This window comes from Capricornis sumatraensis, chromosome 6, assembly GCF_032405125.1.
Source record: "Capricornis sumatraensis isolate serow.1 chromosome 6, serow.2, whole genome shotgun sequence".
Lineage (NCBI taxonomy): Eukaryota > Metazoa > Chordata > Mammalia > Artiodactyla > Bovidae > Capricornis > Capricornis sumatraensis.
Genome location: NC_091074.1, coordinates 109,873,389 through 109,891,020, shown reverse-complemented (window position 1 = coordinate 109,891,020; position 17,632 = coordinate 109,873,389). Strand labels below are relative to the sequence as shown.

General features: G+C 43.9%; 1 protein-coding gene and 1 pseudogene across 2 annotated transcripts in view; both read left to right on the top strand.

The window, feature by feature from the left end:
- Positions 1-177: 177 nt before the first annotated feature.
- PTGR1 (prostaglandin reductase 1) overlaps positions 178-17,632 on the top strand; it is a 31,680-nt gene continuing 14,225 nt past the window's right edge. The window contains exons 1-5 of one of the 2 annotated variants that reach the window (XM_068974102.1): positions 178-237; positions 1,438-1,553; positions 11,625-11,670; positions 12,599-12,655; positions 14,956-15,123. In XM_068974102.1, coding sequence (XP_068830203.1) covers positions 1,448-1,553; positions 11,625-11,670; positions 12,599-12,655; positions 14,956-15,123 — 377 coding nt within the window. In that variant the 5' untranslated portion in view covers positions 178-237; positions 1,438-1,447. Of the gene's footprint in view, positions 238-1,437; positions 1,554-4,011; positions 4,077-11,624; positions 11,671-12,598; positions 12,656-14,955; positions 15,124-17,632 lie in introns of those variants that run through there. The other variant, XM_068974103.1, reaches the window with a different exon arrangement.
- On the top strand, positions 3,806-5,151 carry LOC138081063 (pleckstrin homology domain-containing family A member 1-like; annotated as a pseudogene).

Below are 17,632 nucleotides of genomic sequence, written 5' to 3'. Positions count from 1 at the left end.
CTCCCTCCCTCCCTCCCTCCCTCCCTCCTTCCCTCTCTCTCTCTCTCTCTCTCTCTCTCTCTCTCTCTCTCTCTCTTTCTCTCTCTCTCTCTCTCTCTCTCTCTCTCTCTCACTCTCTCTCTCTCTCTGCCCTGGAGGAAGCCCCACCCTCTGTTGAGACCAGCCCTAAATATCTGCTCTGGCAACTCTGCTCCGCAGTCCCAACCTCCGGCTTCAGGAAGTGGCTCCTGCAGACTCGTAAGTAAACGTCTCCCCACCACCTCTAGGATACCTAGACCCGCCATGGCACAGCGTTTGCCCGGTGCTCGCCCTCTCCTAATGTTGGGTAACCTCTGAGTGCAAGACTCAGAGGAAACTAGAATGCAGGATGTCCCGGCCATATTCCTGCTCCCTGCAGGTTCTTAGAGATCGCAGATGGCTGCCTAAGAGAAGGGCATGGTCTGGCAGCATTTGGGGTGCAGGCGTAGCCCCCTGCACCGGGGAGGGAGCTAGCAAGGAACTTGCGGGACCGCAAAAGTGGCACAAGTGTGGAAGAAGAAAGGCAAGAGTTTAACGCCCGCGTATGGGCAAGGCGAGGAGGCGGGATCCGGGGGTGAGTGATCCTGGACCGACCATCCCACCTGGACCCCATTCTCTGGCGGGTGGGACTTCTCATGATCCTCGCCTGCGTCTGGGGTCGTCCGCCTTCCAGGGGTGCTTTTGGACTTAACGGCGAGTCCAAAATTCTCAGCGGCTGCCTTTTTGGAGGGGAAGGGCAATTAGGAACAGTAAGGTTGTGGCTCGAACCACCTACATCGCTCCAAGCAAAGTATTCTGACCCAAGAGCTCGGGGTCACTTGAATTTTCTCCTGGCCTTGGGTGCAGGCAAATGATTTCTTCTTTGCTGCCAAAGAAAACGCGCGTTTGAAAATGAGGCTGAGCAGCATCGCCACCCAGTGGCTGTCAGGAGTTTTGGAGACTGCTTGTGTTACAAGGCAGCGCTGCGTCTGAAAGACGTGCGTGGACTTCTAGTAGGTCCTTTGTGTTTGATGTTTTTTCTTAGAATTAGCTTCATATGAGGAGAGAAATGGAATATTTGCACTCCAGGTATCTGTTCACTTCCTAAGGAAGCCTTAGCAGTGGCCAGGAAAAGTCTGTGTGGGTTAATATTATTACTTGCCTTGGAGATTTCTAAGGTAGACTCACTTCCTCATCTGTACACTGTGCCCCTGGCAATGATAATAATGCCCCTCTTAGAGGGAAGTTATGAGGGTAAAATGAGATAAGTATGCCGTGCTTAGCACAGCAGCAGGAACAATGAATACTAGATAAACATGATTGAGGTTAAATGAGAAAGCTGATGATGGGTGAACCCTTTGTTTGCCTTCGGGCAACACTCAGGGAGCTGTAAGAAATCAGTCACATCATGACATTGACTACATGTTCACTGTATTCTAGGAGCTTCAGGATGGTTCATGCAAAGAGCTGGACCCTGAAGAAACACTTTGTAGGTTACCCAACTAATAGTGACTTTGAACTGAAGACAGTTGAACTCCCACCCTTAAAAGATGGAGGTAAGTCATACTCAGGAGATTGAAGTTGGAAGAGACTGTGTCAGTTCACTTTTGCTGAATAACAAACCACCCCAACATTTAGAGACTTAAAACAATCATTTACTAGATCATGATTCTGTGGGTTGGCAGTTTAGGCAGGATTAAGTTGGCAAGCATTCTGTAGATCTTATCTGGGCTAAATGGTTCCTTCCGGCGTTACTCACATGTCATGTTAACTGGCTTTCTGCTGAGGGTGCACTCCTCAGTTCTCCTCTCTGTGGCCTTTCTAACATGCTGGTTTGAGCTCTTTGTTTATTACTGTGATTTCATAAGTCTAGATCTGCAGGAACTGGCAAGCTCCAATATGCAAGGACTGTTTGCTAATATGCTGTTCATCAAAGCAAGTCACATAGCTAAGCCCAAATTCATAGTATGGCCATAGACTTCTTTTTCCTTTTTAAGATTTTTTTTTTTTAATGTGGACCATTTTTTTCAGCCTTTATTGAATTTGTTGGGTTCCCTGGTGGCCCAGAGGTTAAAGCGTCTGCCTGCAATGCGGGAGACCTGGGTTCGATCCCTGGGTCGGGAAGATCCCCTGGAGAAGGAAATGGCAACCCACTCCAGTACTCTTGCCTGGAGAATCCAATGGAGGGAGGAGCCTGGTAGGCTACAGTCCATGGGGTCACAAAGAGTTGGACACGACTGCGCGACAAATTACTAACTACTAAACTATTGAATTTGTTACAATATTGCTTCTGTTTTATGCTTTGGTTTTTTGGCCAAGAGGCATATGGGATCTTAGCTACCTGACCAGGGACTGAACCTGCACCCCCTGCACTGGAACGTGAAGTCTTAACCTCTGGACCACCAGGGAGGTCCCATCATAGACTTTTTGGTGGGAAGATGGCAAAGACGCTCTCACACAGGGATGGGTAGTATCTGTGGCCCTTTCACATCTACCGCAGAGACCTTTCCAAGGTTGTCTCTGTGAAGCCTCGATGTCATGTTGGAGGATCCCTCTTCTTTCCTTGGTGATTGCATGCCTGGGGGCATGGTTCTTCCTGACTTTGGCCAGCCATGGGGGAGGATTCCCTCTCTGTCCCAGTGAGTCCCATGGTAAAAGTGGGGCTGCACTGCCTAGCAGCTGTGTGCAAAGCTCAGACTTATCCCTGGAGCAAACAAGGAGGGGAAAGCCTCTTCACTGAGGGGCCTCCCATCTCCTTGGGGGAACTGGAGGGATGAGGCAAGCCTGAGGAAGTCGAAGGGAGAAAAATGGCAAGGCATCCCATCACGTGTTTGGAGATGAGCTTTCAGAGCATCTGCTAAGGGCTGTTTTCAGGTAGGTAAGCTTTGGGTAACCAACAGGCATGCAATTAACTAACACGGTTACTGTTATCCATCCATCTAGGTTGCAAAAGCCAAAACCCAGAATCAAAATTCCAGAGGATGGGTGAATGAGAGTCACTCCAGGAAAATGCATGCATTGTGAAATACTAATGGGCTGATAATAAAACCCTACGTGAGCCCTGTGGCATAGCAGTTACAAATGTGGCCCTGGGCAAGATGCTTAACCTAAGCTTTAATAAAATGGAAACAATAATTGTTCAGAACATCATAGAAAATAATCTATGTAAAGCATGAAGTGAATGCTGAGTAAATAGATATAAGAGAAAGCACAGGGAGTGCCGGCTCCGAAATCTTGGCTGCGCCGGCACTGGTGCGCAGTGCGTGGGTGAGCCTTCGTGGGGGCCGTCTTTTTCCCCGCTCCCCAACCCGAAGCTCCGTACCTGTGGGACATGGGGCGGGCCTGCGCGGGTGCTCCAGGCCAAGGGCTGACAGGAAGACTGGTGCAATAATCGATAATCGCGGCGGCGCCGGGTCAGAGAGAGGCGCGGCCGGTAGAGCTCAGAGCTCGCTGAAGCCCGCTGGGCGGCTCGAGGGATAGGCGGGGCGCTGTGTAATGTTCAAGCTGGAAAAGGCTTTACGTGGCTTGTCAGAACCGCATTTGTGGTTTCTTAGAGATGGCTGGATGGTATCACTGACTCGATGGACGTGAGTCTGAGTGACCTCCGGGAGTTAGTGATGGACAGGGAGGCCTGGCGTGCTGCGATTCATGGGGTCGCAAAGATACGCTCAATCGGCGGATACGACTCAATCGCGGATACGACTGAGCGACTGAACTGAACTGAGACAGTGAAGAAAATGAAAACAGTGGGAATTTTTTTCCGAGGTACTTCATACTGGACCCCAGAGAAGAGAGTGTTGTTTGGTACATGGATCATCCACAAAACCTGCTTTCTGGATCCGTCATCACTGTTGGAGTCATTAAACCTACCCACATTTCAAAGGTCAATGATGCAGCTAAGGCCAAAGGCTGAGTTCTGTTTTGTTGTGGATGCAGGAAGGAGAAAATATTTCTTACAAGTCAGTGATCAGCAGGATCTAGTAGGATGAGTAAATGTGGTGAACAAAGCTATAAAAATTGCAGTACCAAAACGAGATATTAATCTTTTTCTTTGTTTTAAATTTATTTTTAATTGGAGGGTAAGTTCTTTACAATGTTGTGTTGGTTTCTGCTGCACAATAATGTGAATCAGCTATTTGTTGTTTAGTTGCTAAGTCCTGTCTGACTGTTTTCGACCCCATGGACTGTAGCCCGACAGGCTCCTCTGTCCATGGGATTTCCCGGGGCAGGAATACTGGAGTGGGTTGCTGTTTTCTTCTGGGGGGGCAGGGGAAGGGGGGTCTTTCCAACCCAGGGGTTGGACAGCACATCTCCTGCACTGGCACACGGATTCTTTACCACTCAGCCACCAAGTATACATAGATCTCCTCCTTCTTGAGCCTCTCTCCCATCCAGCTGCCCATCACAGCCTCATTCTGATAACCCAGGTCACCAAGGTGAGTGTGAAAGGAGCAAATGTCTTACAGAACTGACACTGTTGGTGGTGTGCCCACTGTTACCCCAACTCAGCAAAAAGAAGTAAATGAATGTGGTGAAACTATTGACAGAAATAAGGTGATGCGGTCACAAAGCCATCTTCCTTACTTTACTCCCAAACTGCCTTCAGACAGTGCAGTGATCAAAGCTGGTTCTTATGTCGAACAAGGAGCAGTGATGAAAAACTGAAAGATAAGATATTTTCGGTTGGATGGAGACACAATAGCCTACTTCAGATCTGAACGGGAAAAGGAACCTCTCTGGGTACAGCCACTTAAAGAGCTTCATCAAGTCCAGGAATGTAACAAAGTGACATGATGGTGAGAGACACCCTCTTTGAGACTGTAACATCATCTTGAACTTTCTATGTGCAGGCTGATGGCACAGTTGGATGCAAGCAGTTTTGGGTGCCATTGTAGTGCCGTAGGACCCGCAGATCTGCGTCTTCTATGCCGCAGGAAGAAGGCTGTGAAATTTGTATACACAGAAGAGCATCCAACAGTCCTTCCAAATCCAAACATGCATTCCGCTCTGCCAGTGCTGTGGCAGCCACCCCACATTCCACAGCCTCTCGCAGCAACCCTTTGGAGAGAGGATTTATGAATCTCTTGCCAAGGTCAAGCCAAGGAACTTCAAAGGCTTGACTGTCTTTTCCAAAAGAACCAGCTTCCACAGTGACTGAACAAGCTCTGCTAAAACTTCAAAGTAAAAATGGCCCTCAGGAACAAGTTTGTGACCCTGTGGACTTGGAAGACATGAGCCTTCTGGTCAGTGATGTGTATGTAAGGTGGAAACATGTGGAGCCTGACCTGCCTTATCTGCTCTCAGTGTTCTTTCAAAAGGCTTCTCACCAGTCATAAAGGGGAAACGGCTTTTAATGCATATGGTATCCTGCATCATTGCTGTCCTCTTTTATAAGCTGGTAAGCCTAGAACAAAATGGGTTTAGAAAAGGCAGATGAACCAGAGATCAAATTGCCCACACTCGTTGAATCACAGAGAAAGCAAGGGAATTCCAGAAAAACATCTACTTCTGCTTCATTGACTACAGGGAGGCCTGGCGTGCTGCGATTCATGGGGTCACAAAGAGTCAGACACGACTGAGCGACTGAACTGAACTGAACTGAAAGCCTTTAACTGTGTGGGTCACAACAATCTGTGGAAAATTCTTAAAGAGACGGGAATACCAGGACCACCTTACCTGTCTCCTGAGAAACCTGTATGCAGGTCAAGAAGCAACAGTTAGAACTTTACATGGAACAACTGACTGGTCCAAAATTGGGAAATGAGTATGACAAGGCTGTATTGTTAGCCTGTTTATTTAACTTCTATGGAGAGTTCGTGACATTGTACAGGAGACAGGGATCAAGACCATCCCCATGGAAAAGAAATGCAAAAAAGCAAAATGGCTGTCTGGGGAGGCCTTACAAATAGCTGTGAAAAGGAGAGAGGCAAAAAGCAAAGGAGAAAAGGTAAGATATAAGCATCTGAACGCAGAGTTCCAAAGAATAGCAAGAAGAGATAAGAAAGCCTTCTTCAGCGATCAATGCAAAGAAATCGAGGAAAACAACAGAATGGGAAAGACTAGAGATCTCTTCAAGAAAATTAGAGATACCAAGGGAATATTTCATGCAAAGATGGGCTCGATAAAGGACAGAAATGGCATGAAACTAACAGAAGCAGAAGATATTAAGAAGAGGTGGCAAGAATACACAGAAGAACTGTACAAAAAAGATCTTCACAACGCAGATAATCACAATGATGTGATCACTCATCTAGAGCCAGACATCCTGGAATGTGAAGTCAAGTGGGCCTTAGAAAACATCACTACAAACAAAGCTAGTGGAGGTGATGGAATTCCAGTTGAGCTATTTCAAATCCTGAAAGATGATGCTGTGAAAGTGCTGCGCTCAATATGCCAGCAAATTTGGAAAACTCAGCAATGGCCACAGGACTGGAAAAGGTCAGTTTTCATTCCAATCCCAAAGAAAGGAAATGCCAAAGAATGCTCAAACTACCGCACAGTTGCACTCATCTCACATGCTAGTAAAGTAATGCTCAAAATTCTCCAAGCCAGGCTTCAGCAATACGTGAACCATGAACTCCCTGATGTTCAAGCTGGTTTTAGAAAAGGCAGAGGAACCAGAGATCAAATTGCCAACATCCGCTGGATCATGGAAAAAGCAAGAGAGTTCCAGAAAAACATCCATTTCTGCTTTATTGACTATGCCAAAGCCTTTGACCATGTGGATCACAATCAACTGTGGACAATTCTGAAAGAGATGGGAATACCAGACCACCTGACCTGCCTCTTGAGAAACCTGTATGCAGGTCAGGAAGCAATAGTTAGAACTGGACATGGAACAACAGATTGTTTCCAAATAGGAAAAGGTGTACGTCACGGCTGTATATTGTCACCCTGCTTATTTAACTTCTATGCAGAGTACATCATGAGAAATGCTGGACTGGAAGAAACACAAGCTGGAATCAAGATTGCCGGGAGAAATATCAATAACCTCAGATATGCAGATGACACCACCCTTATGGCAGAAAATGAAGAGGAACTAAAAAGCCTCTTGATGAAAGTGAAAGAGGAGAGTGAAAAAGTTGGCTTAAAGCTCAACATTCAGAAAACGAAGATCATGGCATCTGGTCCCATCAGTTCATGGGAAATAGATGGGGAAACAGTGGAAACAGTGTCAGACTTTATTTTTTTGGACTCCAAAATCACTGCAGATGGTGACTGCAGCCATGAAATTAAAAGACGCGTACTCCTTGGAAGGAAAGTTATGAGCAACCTAGATAACATATTCAAAAGCAGAGACATTACTTTGCCGACTAAGGTCCATCTAGTCAAGGCTATGGTTTTTCCTGTGGTCATGTATGGATGTGAGAGTTGGACTGTGAAGAAGGCTGAGTGCTGAAGAATTGATGCTTTTGAATTGTGGTGTTGGAGAAGACTCTTGAGAGTCCCTTGGACTGCAAGGAGATCCAATCAGTCCATTCTGAAGGAGATCAACCCTGGGATTTCTTCGGAGGGAATGATGCTGAAGCTGAAACTCCAATACTTTGGCCACCTCATGAGAACAGTTGACTCATTGGAAGACTCTGATGCTGGGAAGGATTGGGGGCAGTAGGAGAAAGGGACAACCGAGGATGAGATGGCTGGATGGCATCACGGACTCGATGGACAGGAGTCTGAGTGAACTCCAGGTGTTGGTGATGAACAGGGAGGCCTGGCATGCTGTGATTCATGGGGTCGCAAAGAGTCAGACACGACTGAGCAACTGAACTGACTGACTGACTGATGGAGAGTACATCATGTGAAATGCCAGGCTGGATGAGTTACAAGCTGGAATCAAGTTTGCTGGGGGAAAATATCAACAACCTCAGATATGCAGATGATACCACTCTAATGGCAGAAAACAAAGAGAAACTAAAGAGCCTCTTGATGAGGGCAAAAGTTGGCTTGAAACTCAGCATTCAAAGAACTAAGATCATGGCATCTCTTCCCATCACTTCAAGGCAAATAGAAGGGGAAAAAGTAGAAGCAGTGACCGATTTTATTTTCTTGGGCTCCAAAATCACTACAGACAGTGATTGTAGCCATACAATTAAGAGATGCTTCCTCCTTGGAAGGAAAGTTATGACAAACCCCAGCAGCAGCAGCAGCAGACAGCATATCAAAAAGCAAAGACATTACTTTGCTGACAAAGGTCCATCTAGTCAAAGCTATGGTTTTCTAGTAGTCACATATGGATGTGAGAGTTGGACCATAAAGAAGGCTGAGCACCGAAGAATTGATGCTTTTGAACTGTGGTGCTAGAGAAATCTCTTGAGAGTCCCTTGAACTGCAAGGAGATCAAAGCAGTCAGTCCTAAAGGAAATCGATCCTGAGTATTCATTGGAAGGACTGATGGTGAAGCTGAAGCTCCAATACTTTGGCCACCTGATGTGAAGAACTGACTCATTGGAAAAAACCGTGATGCTAAGAAAGATTGAGGGCAAAAGGGGTTGGCAGAGAGTGAGATGGCTGGATGGCATCACCGACTCTATGGACATGAGTTTGAACAAACTCAGAGAGATAGTGGAGGACAGGGAAGCCTGGTGTGTTGCAGTCCATGGGGTCGCAAAGAGTCAGACAACAGCAAGCCAAGAAGCTAGGGAGTAACCTGACTAAATGTAGTTTTGTAATAGTGGCCTACCCAAAGTGTGATGGGCCCTTTCTTGCTCTCTCCCTGGAGCCAGCTGGCATGGGCCTCTAAGGCAGAGGCCACTCCGCCGCAACTCTAGCCCACCAGACCAGCCTGTGCCCACTGCCCACCCACTGTGCAAACGGCCAGGTGGGAGCTCCGCTCCGGGGATGCCAGCTCCCTGGCCACTTCATCGGTCAGAACTGACCGCGGAAGCCAGCGGCAGGTGGAGCCCAGGGTGCGTGCCACGTCAGACAGCGATCCCAGTAACAAGCATGTCAACTCCTCCTGCATGGCCATCGCGGTCTCTGCTGCCCACATGTCTCGCTCCTTGAGAGCTTGAGGATGACCTTGCCAGAGGAGCCCGTTACTTCCTGAGACCTGGCCGATTTCTTGTGTCCCATCTTTCTACTTGGGTGCAACAGCGGCTTTGCTTCACCCTTGGTCAGTGCCAGAGTGAGCCCCTCCACACTCTGGCGAGCAGAACGAGCTTGGGCTCAGTAACAGTTTCTTTTAAAAAGAAAAGAAAAAAGCCCTAATGTGTCTCAGGAGCAACTGTCTGATGCTTTGTTCTCACAGGGTGATAAAAGTGTGTGTGTGACATTTTTTTCCTAGTGAATTTGACAGTCTAAATGTTTCACAATTTAAAACATGAAAATGCTTCTTAAGTATTTTGGTTTTTTTTTAAATGCTACTGTGGCTTCCAATGAGATATTCAAATTCTACGCATTCTTATTGGTTAATATTATTGAATGAAATAGTGCCAGAGATATCTAAACTCTTGACATCATCTGTGGCGCTGTAAAATGTACACTATAAACTGGACAATTTTGAAATTATAACCATTTTTGATGCTCTGAATCTCAAGGTGAGCAGTGAGTTTTGCATAGAGGATATTATTGGACTATCAGTAAGGGTTGTGGGTTATACTGGAGTGGAGAAAGGGGGAGAATTAGAATTCAAATAGCTATAACTCAGACATTTGTAAAACTTTAGTCAAGACGTACAGCATTTTGTGAAAATTCTTTGCTGTGAAATTTCTTGGAGATTTTATTTTCTTGTCAAAGTTTTGTAAATAGTCCTTACTTCCATGTTTGGGTAAGTGAAAGACCGCAAGTTTATATGTAAAGACTCCTGGAGTTTGCTCAAATTCATGTCCATTGAGTCAGTGATGCCATCCAACCATCTCATCCTCTGTCACCTGCTTCTTTTGCCCTCCGTCTTTCCCAGCATCAGGGTCTTTTCCAGTGTGTCAGCTCTTCAGCTCTTACTTCTATATTTGGATCGGTGAAAGACCTCAAATTTATATGTAAGGACCTCAAGTTTATATGTAAAGACCCTTGGTCATGTGATCGTAGTCTCTGCTTTTTGTCACTAATAATCTATACTCAAGTGTCTGTATTTTTTTTATCTTGTTTAGGAATGTTTTGAGATTAATGTACTCAAAAGTCCTACATGATGGGTTTTATACAGTTGGGATAAAATTAATTGTCAGTAGCATAGGTTAATGCGCTAAATAACATACCATTTTGTGTTAGAGATACTGGAATACTGTTATTCTACTATCTGTGTAATATTTATATTTTAAATGTGTCTTTTTTTAAGTTTTTTTTTTAATGTGGACCAATTTTAAAGTCTTTTGTTGAATTTGTTACATTATTGCCTCTGTTTTATGTTTTGGTTTTTTGGCCCCAAAGCATATGGGATCTTAGCCCCCTGCTTTGGAAGGTTAAGTCTTAACTAGACTGCCATGGAAGCCCCTCAATATATGTTTTAAAACACAAATTTGAGCATACATTTAATCATGGGGATATCATAAATACAAGCGCCTCTCTAAAAAGTCATTATTTTCAGGAGTTGAATAATAGACCGGTATGACCAAGCAGTGTTCTTATGGTTCAGCCTTAAGTTCTTAAAGTTTGCTTTAAGAAAATAGTCTTGAATTTCACATGCTGCTGTTTTTATGATTTTTTGGCACATTATAGTACTGTGTTGTTTTGAATTCACACGTCACTGTTTCTTCTTTCCATTTTCTAAGATGACTTCTTGTTTGAGAAAGAGAAAGAGGGAGTGGATATCTTACTACAGTTTTGGGGTCTAGAAGTTGCTATCTATTTTACTACAATGATCATAGCATCAGTTTAAAAATCCAAATGCATGAAGAATGCACCACTCCACATTTTTATTCATAAGCTAATACTTTAAAAACTTATATTAGATTTTTTTTTCTTTTTCGCAGTTACATTTGAAAATGATAGAATGAAAAGGCTTTATTCTCTTTCTCTGCAGATATATCCATTCCATCGGCTCTCTTAGAAAGCTCATTTTTCATGAACACACCTAAGACATATTGTGAAGACAGTTGTCAATATTCAGGACTTTAATACTGTTTTCTTTGGTACAGCTTCCACATTGCATGTTCATTTTAATATTTTGGTTCGGTAATTTAATATACTTCAGAGTGGAAAAATATTAGCTTTATTTTGGGACTTTTTATAGAATTACCCTTGTATTCAATAGCATAGGAAAATGTTCTTGTGAGTTTCAGGGTCTCGTTATCTCAGTACTTTTATAATTCTATGAAAATTATTTAATTATTTTAAAACTTATACTTTTGTTGTAAGTATGCCACATCTGAATTGTCAAAAAATTACTTTGAATACCTTAATATTTGCTGCATTTTTTTCTGTAAATATAACATGACTTCTTTCAGAATGGAAATATATGTGTGCTTCCCAATGTTTACTTTTATGTCTGATGTCTTTATATATCAAACTGTAATGATGAGAATAAATGTTCAAAATTAATTCTAAAACAAAAAACAAACAAGAAAACATCCAGAAAGCACAGATGAGAGCATAAGCCTGAAGCAGAAAGACTGTCTTTGTTCTTTGAGGAGGCCAGAGATAAGGCACAAGGCCAAGGTTTCTAATTGCCTGTGGAATGCTTTATTTTGCAGAGGTCCTGCTGGAAGCTTTGTACTTCACTGTGGATCCTTACATGAGGTATTATTTTCCTCTGGAAAATTCTTATGTTGTGCATCAGATACTACCTTGCCATGGGCAATATTTTAGAATAATCCAGCTGATTCAAAACACTGTCACTTCCCCATTTCTCAGAGTATGATGTCAGTGATGGGATTCACAGATGCTCATCTTTTTCAGGCAAAAGTCTGCGCAGAATGGTGGTAGACAACACTGGCCCCTTTATTTTACAAGCATCCCCTGTCTTATTGTGTTCAATTTGCCCCTCATCATTCATCAGAATTGCTTCCCAAAACACTAAAAGAAGAAATAAGCCAAACTCCAGTTTCTCCATGTCACTGTTGGCAAATAATTTGGGTAGAGGAAGATGGCTGAGACTAAAATTAGATTTTCTTGCCTTTCCTTTACATACATTCTTGTAATTTAGGTAATCCGCAGCTGACTAAACTGTGTGTACTTAGTAAGCAATTCAGGGTGGGGAGGGGATAAAAGCTTTCATTGGCCACTGACTCAATAACTTTTTGCCTAGGTGAACAATGCAGTCATCATTCTTTTAAATATTTTTTTTCACAGTTGATTGATAGAGATTCAAATCTAAAGTGAAAAATGTATGTCCAGATATTAATTAGCATTTCTTTTTGCATGTCTAGTGTTTTGGGTCACAAGTGCCCAGTGGTACCTGGGTTATGTTTTCAAAGGCATTGGTAGAAATTCAGCCACAATTGAGCATGATGGTAAGATTCTCATGTTCATTTCATAGAAAAATACTACCAGATCAGAACTGCCTGTAACAGCTTTCCTCCCCCATTCCACCCAGTTGTACTGCCCTCATGTGGCTGGGTTTCAGTTTTATATACACTTCCCTAGTGGTTTTCCATTTGGCTTGAAACTTAAGACCATTTTCTCCCAGATGCTCCTATATATTAAGAATGGTTTTGTTTTGTTTCAGAATTATGGCAAAAAGCTTGAAGGAGGGTGACGTGATGATGGGAGAGCAAGTGGCCAGGTAGTGATATCCTTTTGTCCTAGTGTTTGGACAATATGTCTCCCCTTTACCTCCTGCTGGGCCCTGTTTCTGTCCATCACTCCTACAATTTCTTCAGGTTGCGCGGGTCACTCACTGTTCAACCTCGGAAATTACTTGGGAAATCTGTCCTTTTCCTGACTAGCTGATGGGGAGGGAAGAAGGTGAAATTCTTATCATTGCAACTTAGCTTTGCTATCCTTACTTTTGAGGGCTTCCCTGGTGGCTCAGATGGTAAAGCATCTGCCTGCAATGAAGGAGACGTGGGTTCGATCCCTGAGTTGGGAAGATCCCCTGGAGAAGGAAATGGCAACCCACTCCAGTATTCTTGCCTGGAAAATCCCATGGACGGAGGACACTGGGAGGCTACAGTCCATGGGGTCTCAGAGAGTCGGACATGACTGAGCGACTTCCCTTTCTTGGAGAAAGAAAGTAAGGGAGGGAAGAAGGTGAAATTCTTATCATTGCAACTTCGCTTTGCTATCCTTACTTTTAAGTACTAAAAAAAATGTGTATTCATGCAGTTCCTGATTATTACGAAAATTCAAATAAGATAAAAATGTATATATTGGAAACTGAAAGTTCCCCCATCATCTGAACCTTAGAGATGACTGTTGTTAATATATTATTATTTCAAAAATTGTTCAGTACATGTACTAATATTTATAATCTTTAAGGGGATTAAAAGCCCTTCAGCAAATTGCTTTTCCTCAATATGTGATGGCTATCTTTTGTTGACAGTGTATAAGTATACCACTTACCTCTTAAAGGCTTGCAGATTACTCCATTGTTTTTATTGTTGTTCAGTCACTAAGTCCTACTCTTTGCAACCCCCATGGATTGTAGTCCTCCTGGTTCTTCTGTCTGTGGGTTCTCAGGTAAGACTACTGGAGTGGGTTGCCATTTCCTACTGCAGGGGATCTTCCCAGATCAGGTGTCAGAACTGCATCTCTTGCACTGGCAGGCAGACTCTTTACTTCCGAGCCACCTGAGAAGCCCATTCCATTGATACCTGACATTTAACTTATCTACTCCCTAGTTCTGCAAGGAATATGCATACATCGATCTGAGTATGTCTCTGTATTCTTTGCCTACCTGGATGACTATTGCTTTACGTTGAATCCCCAGAAGTGTAAATTCTAGGTCAAAGAAGATGTACATTTTAATTTGAAGAGATAACGACAGATTTCACTTCAAAAAAATTATATACCTTCCTACCAAGAGTGTCTTAAAGAACCTATTTCCTTGGTAACTATATGATCATTGCTAACTATCACTTGGCAATCTGAGGTGAATAAATGATACTTAACTGATCTTGCTTATTCGATGTTTAATTTAATTTGCATTTCTTTCATTATTAATGATGTTGACATTCTCTTTGAAAATTAATGGTTTTCTTCTGTGAATTATCTATTCATGTCATTTGCCTTTTTCTTTTAAGTCTTTTCATCTTTTAAATTGATCTGTAAAACTTTTTATGTGTTACAAATATTAGTACTGAAAACATTTGGGCCTTTCTTTTGTGTCCAGTCATAGCTGATAAAATTTCATGATTAGAATGGCATTCTCCACTCCAAAATTGCTAGAATATTTATTCACTTTTTCTTCTAGTATGTTATATTTTATCTTCTAGACATTTAACTTTTATTTTGGAGCAAGGACTAAAGTGTTTATACTTCAAATGACTGGCAAGTTATAATACCATTTATTGAAATCCTATTTGGATTTTCATTGGGATTTCAATGGCTTAATAGATTCATTTAGGGGAAATTGATTTATTTACAATATTTCTCTCCAAGCACAAGGTATATATCTCTTTATTTATCCATTTTTGTCTCATGGCCTATTAACAGGTTTCTTCATATAGGATGAGATTGAACGATAGTGACGTAGATCATACTTCCATGCTGAGGGAGAGGGACAGTGAGAGAGGAAATGCTGAGGACTGAAGAGAGAGGAAGGGCTAAGAGATGAAGGGCAGCCTCTGAAGAAGAGAAGAGGCTGATGTCCAGGTCACCTTGAGCCGGAGGATGAACTTCTCTTGCTTAGAGAGGAGTGAGTGATGACAGGGACAGATGCTGGACCAGTTGAGAATTCCTCTCTGATGGCCCATATTTTTTTCTCTAGGAAAGACCAGTGGCTCTTCTGATGGAGAGATGTGGCAAGGTATTTGATCAAGGACTATTGAGCTCAGTGCCCCTTTGTGGACACTAACCGTGCAGCATCCAAACTCCCTTAAAAGGAAAGGGGTCTCATGCGTCTGGATGTGCTTTCTCTTTCAGAGTTGTGGAAAGTAAAAATGCAGCTTTCCCACCAGGAACTACTGTGGTGGCTCCTTCTGGCTGGACAACGCATTCCATTTCTAATGGGGAAAAACTGGAAAAGGTGCTTGCAGAGTGGCCAGACACATTACCACTGTCTCTGGCTCTGGGAACGGTTGGCATGCCCGGGTGAGTTTCATGGGTATATTTCACTTGTTTGAATCCCTGACGTTTTGGTTTCCCAAAATAGTTGGTCCAGAGCTTGATTAACAAGAAGAGGCATTCTAAGCTCAGGAGTGGATTAGAGAGGATGATGGGACTAAGAAGGGAAGAAGAGGGGCTGGAATTCGCTTTGGGGCTGAAGGGGAGAGAGGCGGGCTCGGGTACAAGAAGGAAGTGACAGTGAGGAACAGCAGGGGGCACAGTCCCTCTCAAGCCTCCGGGAAGTGGTGACACAAAGAAACCAGCTCCTTCAGTTTCTGGAAAGGTCTTCCTTCACCCCTCACTCATCTGCCTCTGTTTCAGAGCTTAAAAGGGAAAGAGAGTTCAATGTACCTTGGCCTTTCTGTATCACCTCTGATTCCTCACCACCTTTCAACATCTGAGTTTCCAGAGGTGTCAAGGCATCTGAAATTTAATAACTGAGATGAATCACAATAGTTGTACAGTCACTCAGGGTGGATAGCTTTAAAATAGCCCAGTGTCTCTTGGCCTGGCCTTCAGGAAGACTCCTGAGCAGTTCATCCTGTGTCTGCTCTCCAGGCCCCAGCTGCTCTCTGCACCTCAAGGTTCTTCTCACGCCCTGGAGAAGTAAGGTTGACAGAATTCCTTTCAGAGTCCCCAAAACTTTTCTAGGCTGGAGAGTTTCTCTAAGTTATGTGATCCTTTTCTTCCTTCTTTCCTTCTTCCCACTCTTCTGCCCTCCTTCTTTTTAACCTTTTGGAGGACTTCTAGAGAATGAAATATTATTCATTTCACTGAAAGAATCAGCCTCCTGCATAACCGATCCCTTACATCTCAAGTTCATGTAACACTCAGAATTTGAACTCCTCAGAAGTACCACAGTCAAGAGACAACATTGTGAGATTAGAGGATGCTTAGAGTCAGACACGACTGAGCGACTTCACTTTTACTTTTCACTTTCATGCATTGGAGAAGGAAATGGCAACCCACTCCAGTGTTCTTGCCTGGAGAATCCCAGGGACAAGGGAGCCTGGTGGGCTGCCATCTATGGGGTTGCACAGAGTCGGACACGACTGACGCGACTTAGCAGCAGCAGCAGCAGCAGCACCAATGCCTTCTTGGGCCTCCCAGGTGGTGCTAGTGGTAAAGAACCCACCTGCCAATGCAGGAGATTTAAGAGACACAGGTTTGATCCCTGGTTCAGGAAGATTCCCTGGAGGAGGGCATGGCAACGCACTCTAGTATTCTTGCCTGGAGAATCCCATGGACAGAGGAGTCTGGTGGGCTACAGTCCATGGGGCTGCAAAGAGTCAGACCCTACCGAAGTGACTTAGCAATGCCTTCTTACATGCAAATAGCGGGCACTAAACAGAATGACAGCCCTTCTCGATCTTTCCTGCCTGGCTCTACAGTGACAACACTTCCTCTTATCTTGTTATTCCACCCATCCTTCTCTCTAAATTGTGACCCAGGGGTAGGAGCACAGGGGTGAGGGCAGACACGAGGAAACCACAGGGTCAGTCTCCCATGACTTAGTTGGAGAGAAAGTAATTTGTAAAATATTAGGAGATTTGAATTCTAAAACAGAAGACAATTTATTAATTTGTGGGTATATTTCTCATTCACCTGTTCCAAGTCCTTAAGGAGTATGTTTTTACTCCAATCAACTTCATACAGTGGTTCTCAAAGACTGAGTGGGAGGGGTTATGCAAGTCACATTTCTAGCCTCCCCTAACAAAACATCACCCATTCTTTGAGAATTTTTGCCTAGATAAGCTGCTTACCAACAGGATGGGTCAACACTTCCAGAATCCAGGAGCTTCCGCTAATCTATGAAAGAAGTTGAACTTTGAAACCTAGGGACTTTCACCTGTCCAGGCTCCAGAGATTTCACATCCTCCCAAAGTATTGCATTATTTCTGTCAGTGGGACCTCTGTCTTCCTCTTCGGCTGAGTTTAAGTGTTTTTCTCTCCAACATGTTGATTCTATCCAGTCACCCTTCATCCAAAGCATACCTTAAATTTTCCTTATAGGATTTCTTTATTGTTGGCTTCTCCATCTTATCTCCAGTTTTCTTTTATTTTTTATTACTTTTAAATTAATTCGGGGTGGGGGGCGGGGGGCGGTTGTGCTGGGTCTCTGTTGCTGCCCTCAGGCTTTCTCCAGTTGCAGCAAGTGGAGGCTGCTGTCCCTTGTGGTGCATGGGCTTCTCACTGCAGTGGCGTTTCCTGTTGTGAGGCACAGGCTCTAGGCACACGAGCCTCGCTTGTTGAGGCTCATAGGCCCCAGAGTGCATGGGCTTCAGTAACTGTGGTGCATGGGCTTCAGTAACTGTGGCTCACGGGCTTCAGTAACTGTGGCACACGGGCTTACTTGCTCTGCAGCACGTGGAATCTTCCCAGACCAGGCATTGAATTCATGTCCCTTGCGCTGGCAGGTGGATACTTATTCACTGCCACACCAGGGAAGTTCTCCAGTTTACTTTTAAAAGACGATGTTTGGGAAAGACCTTGT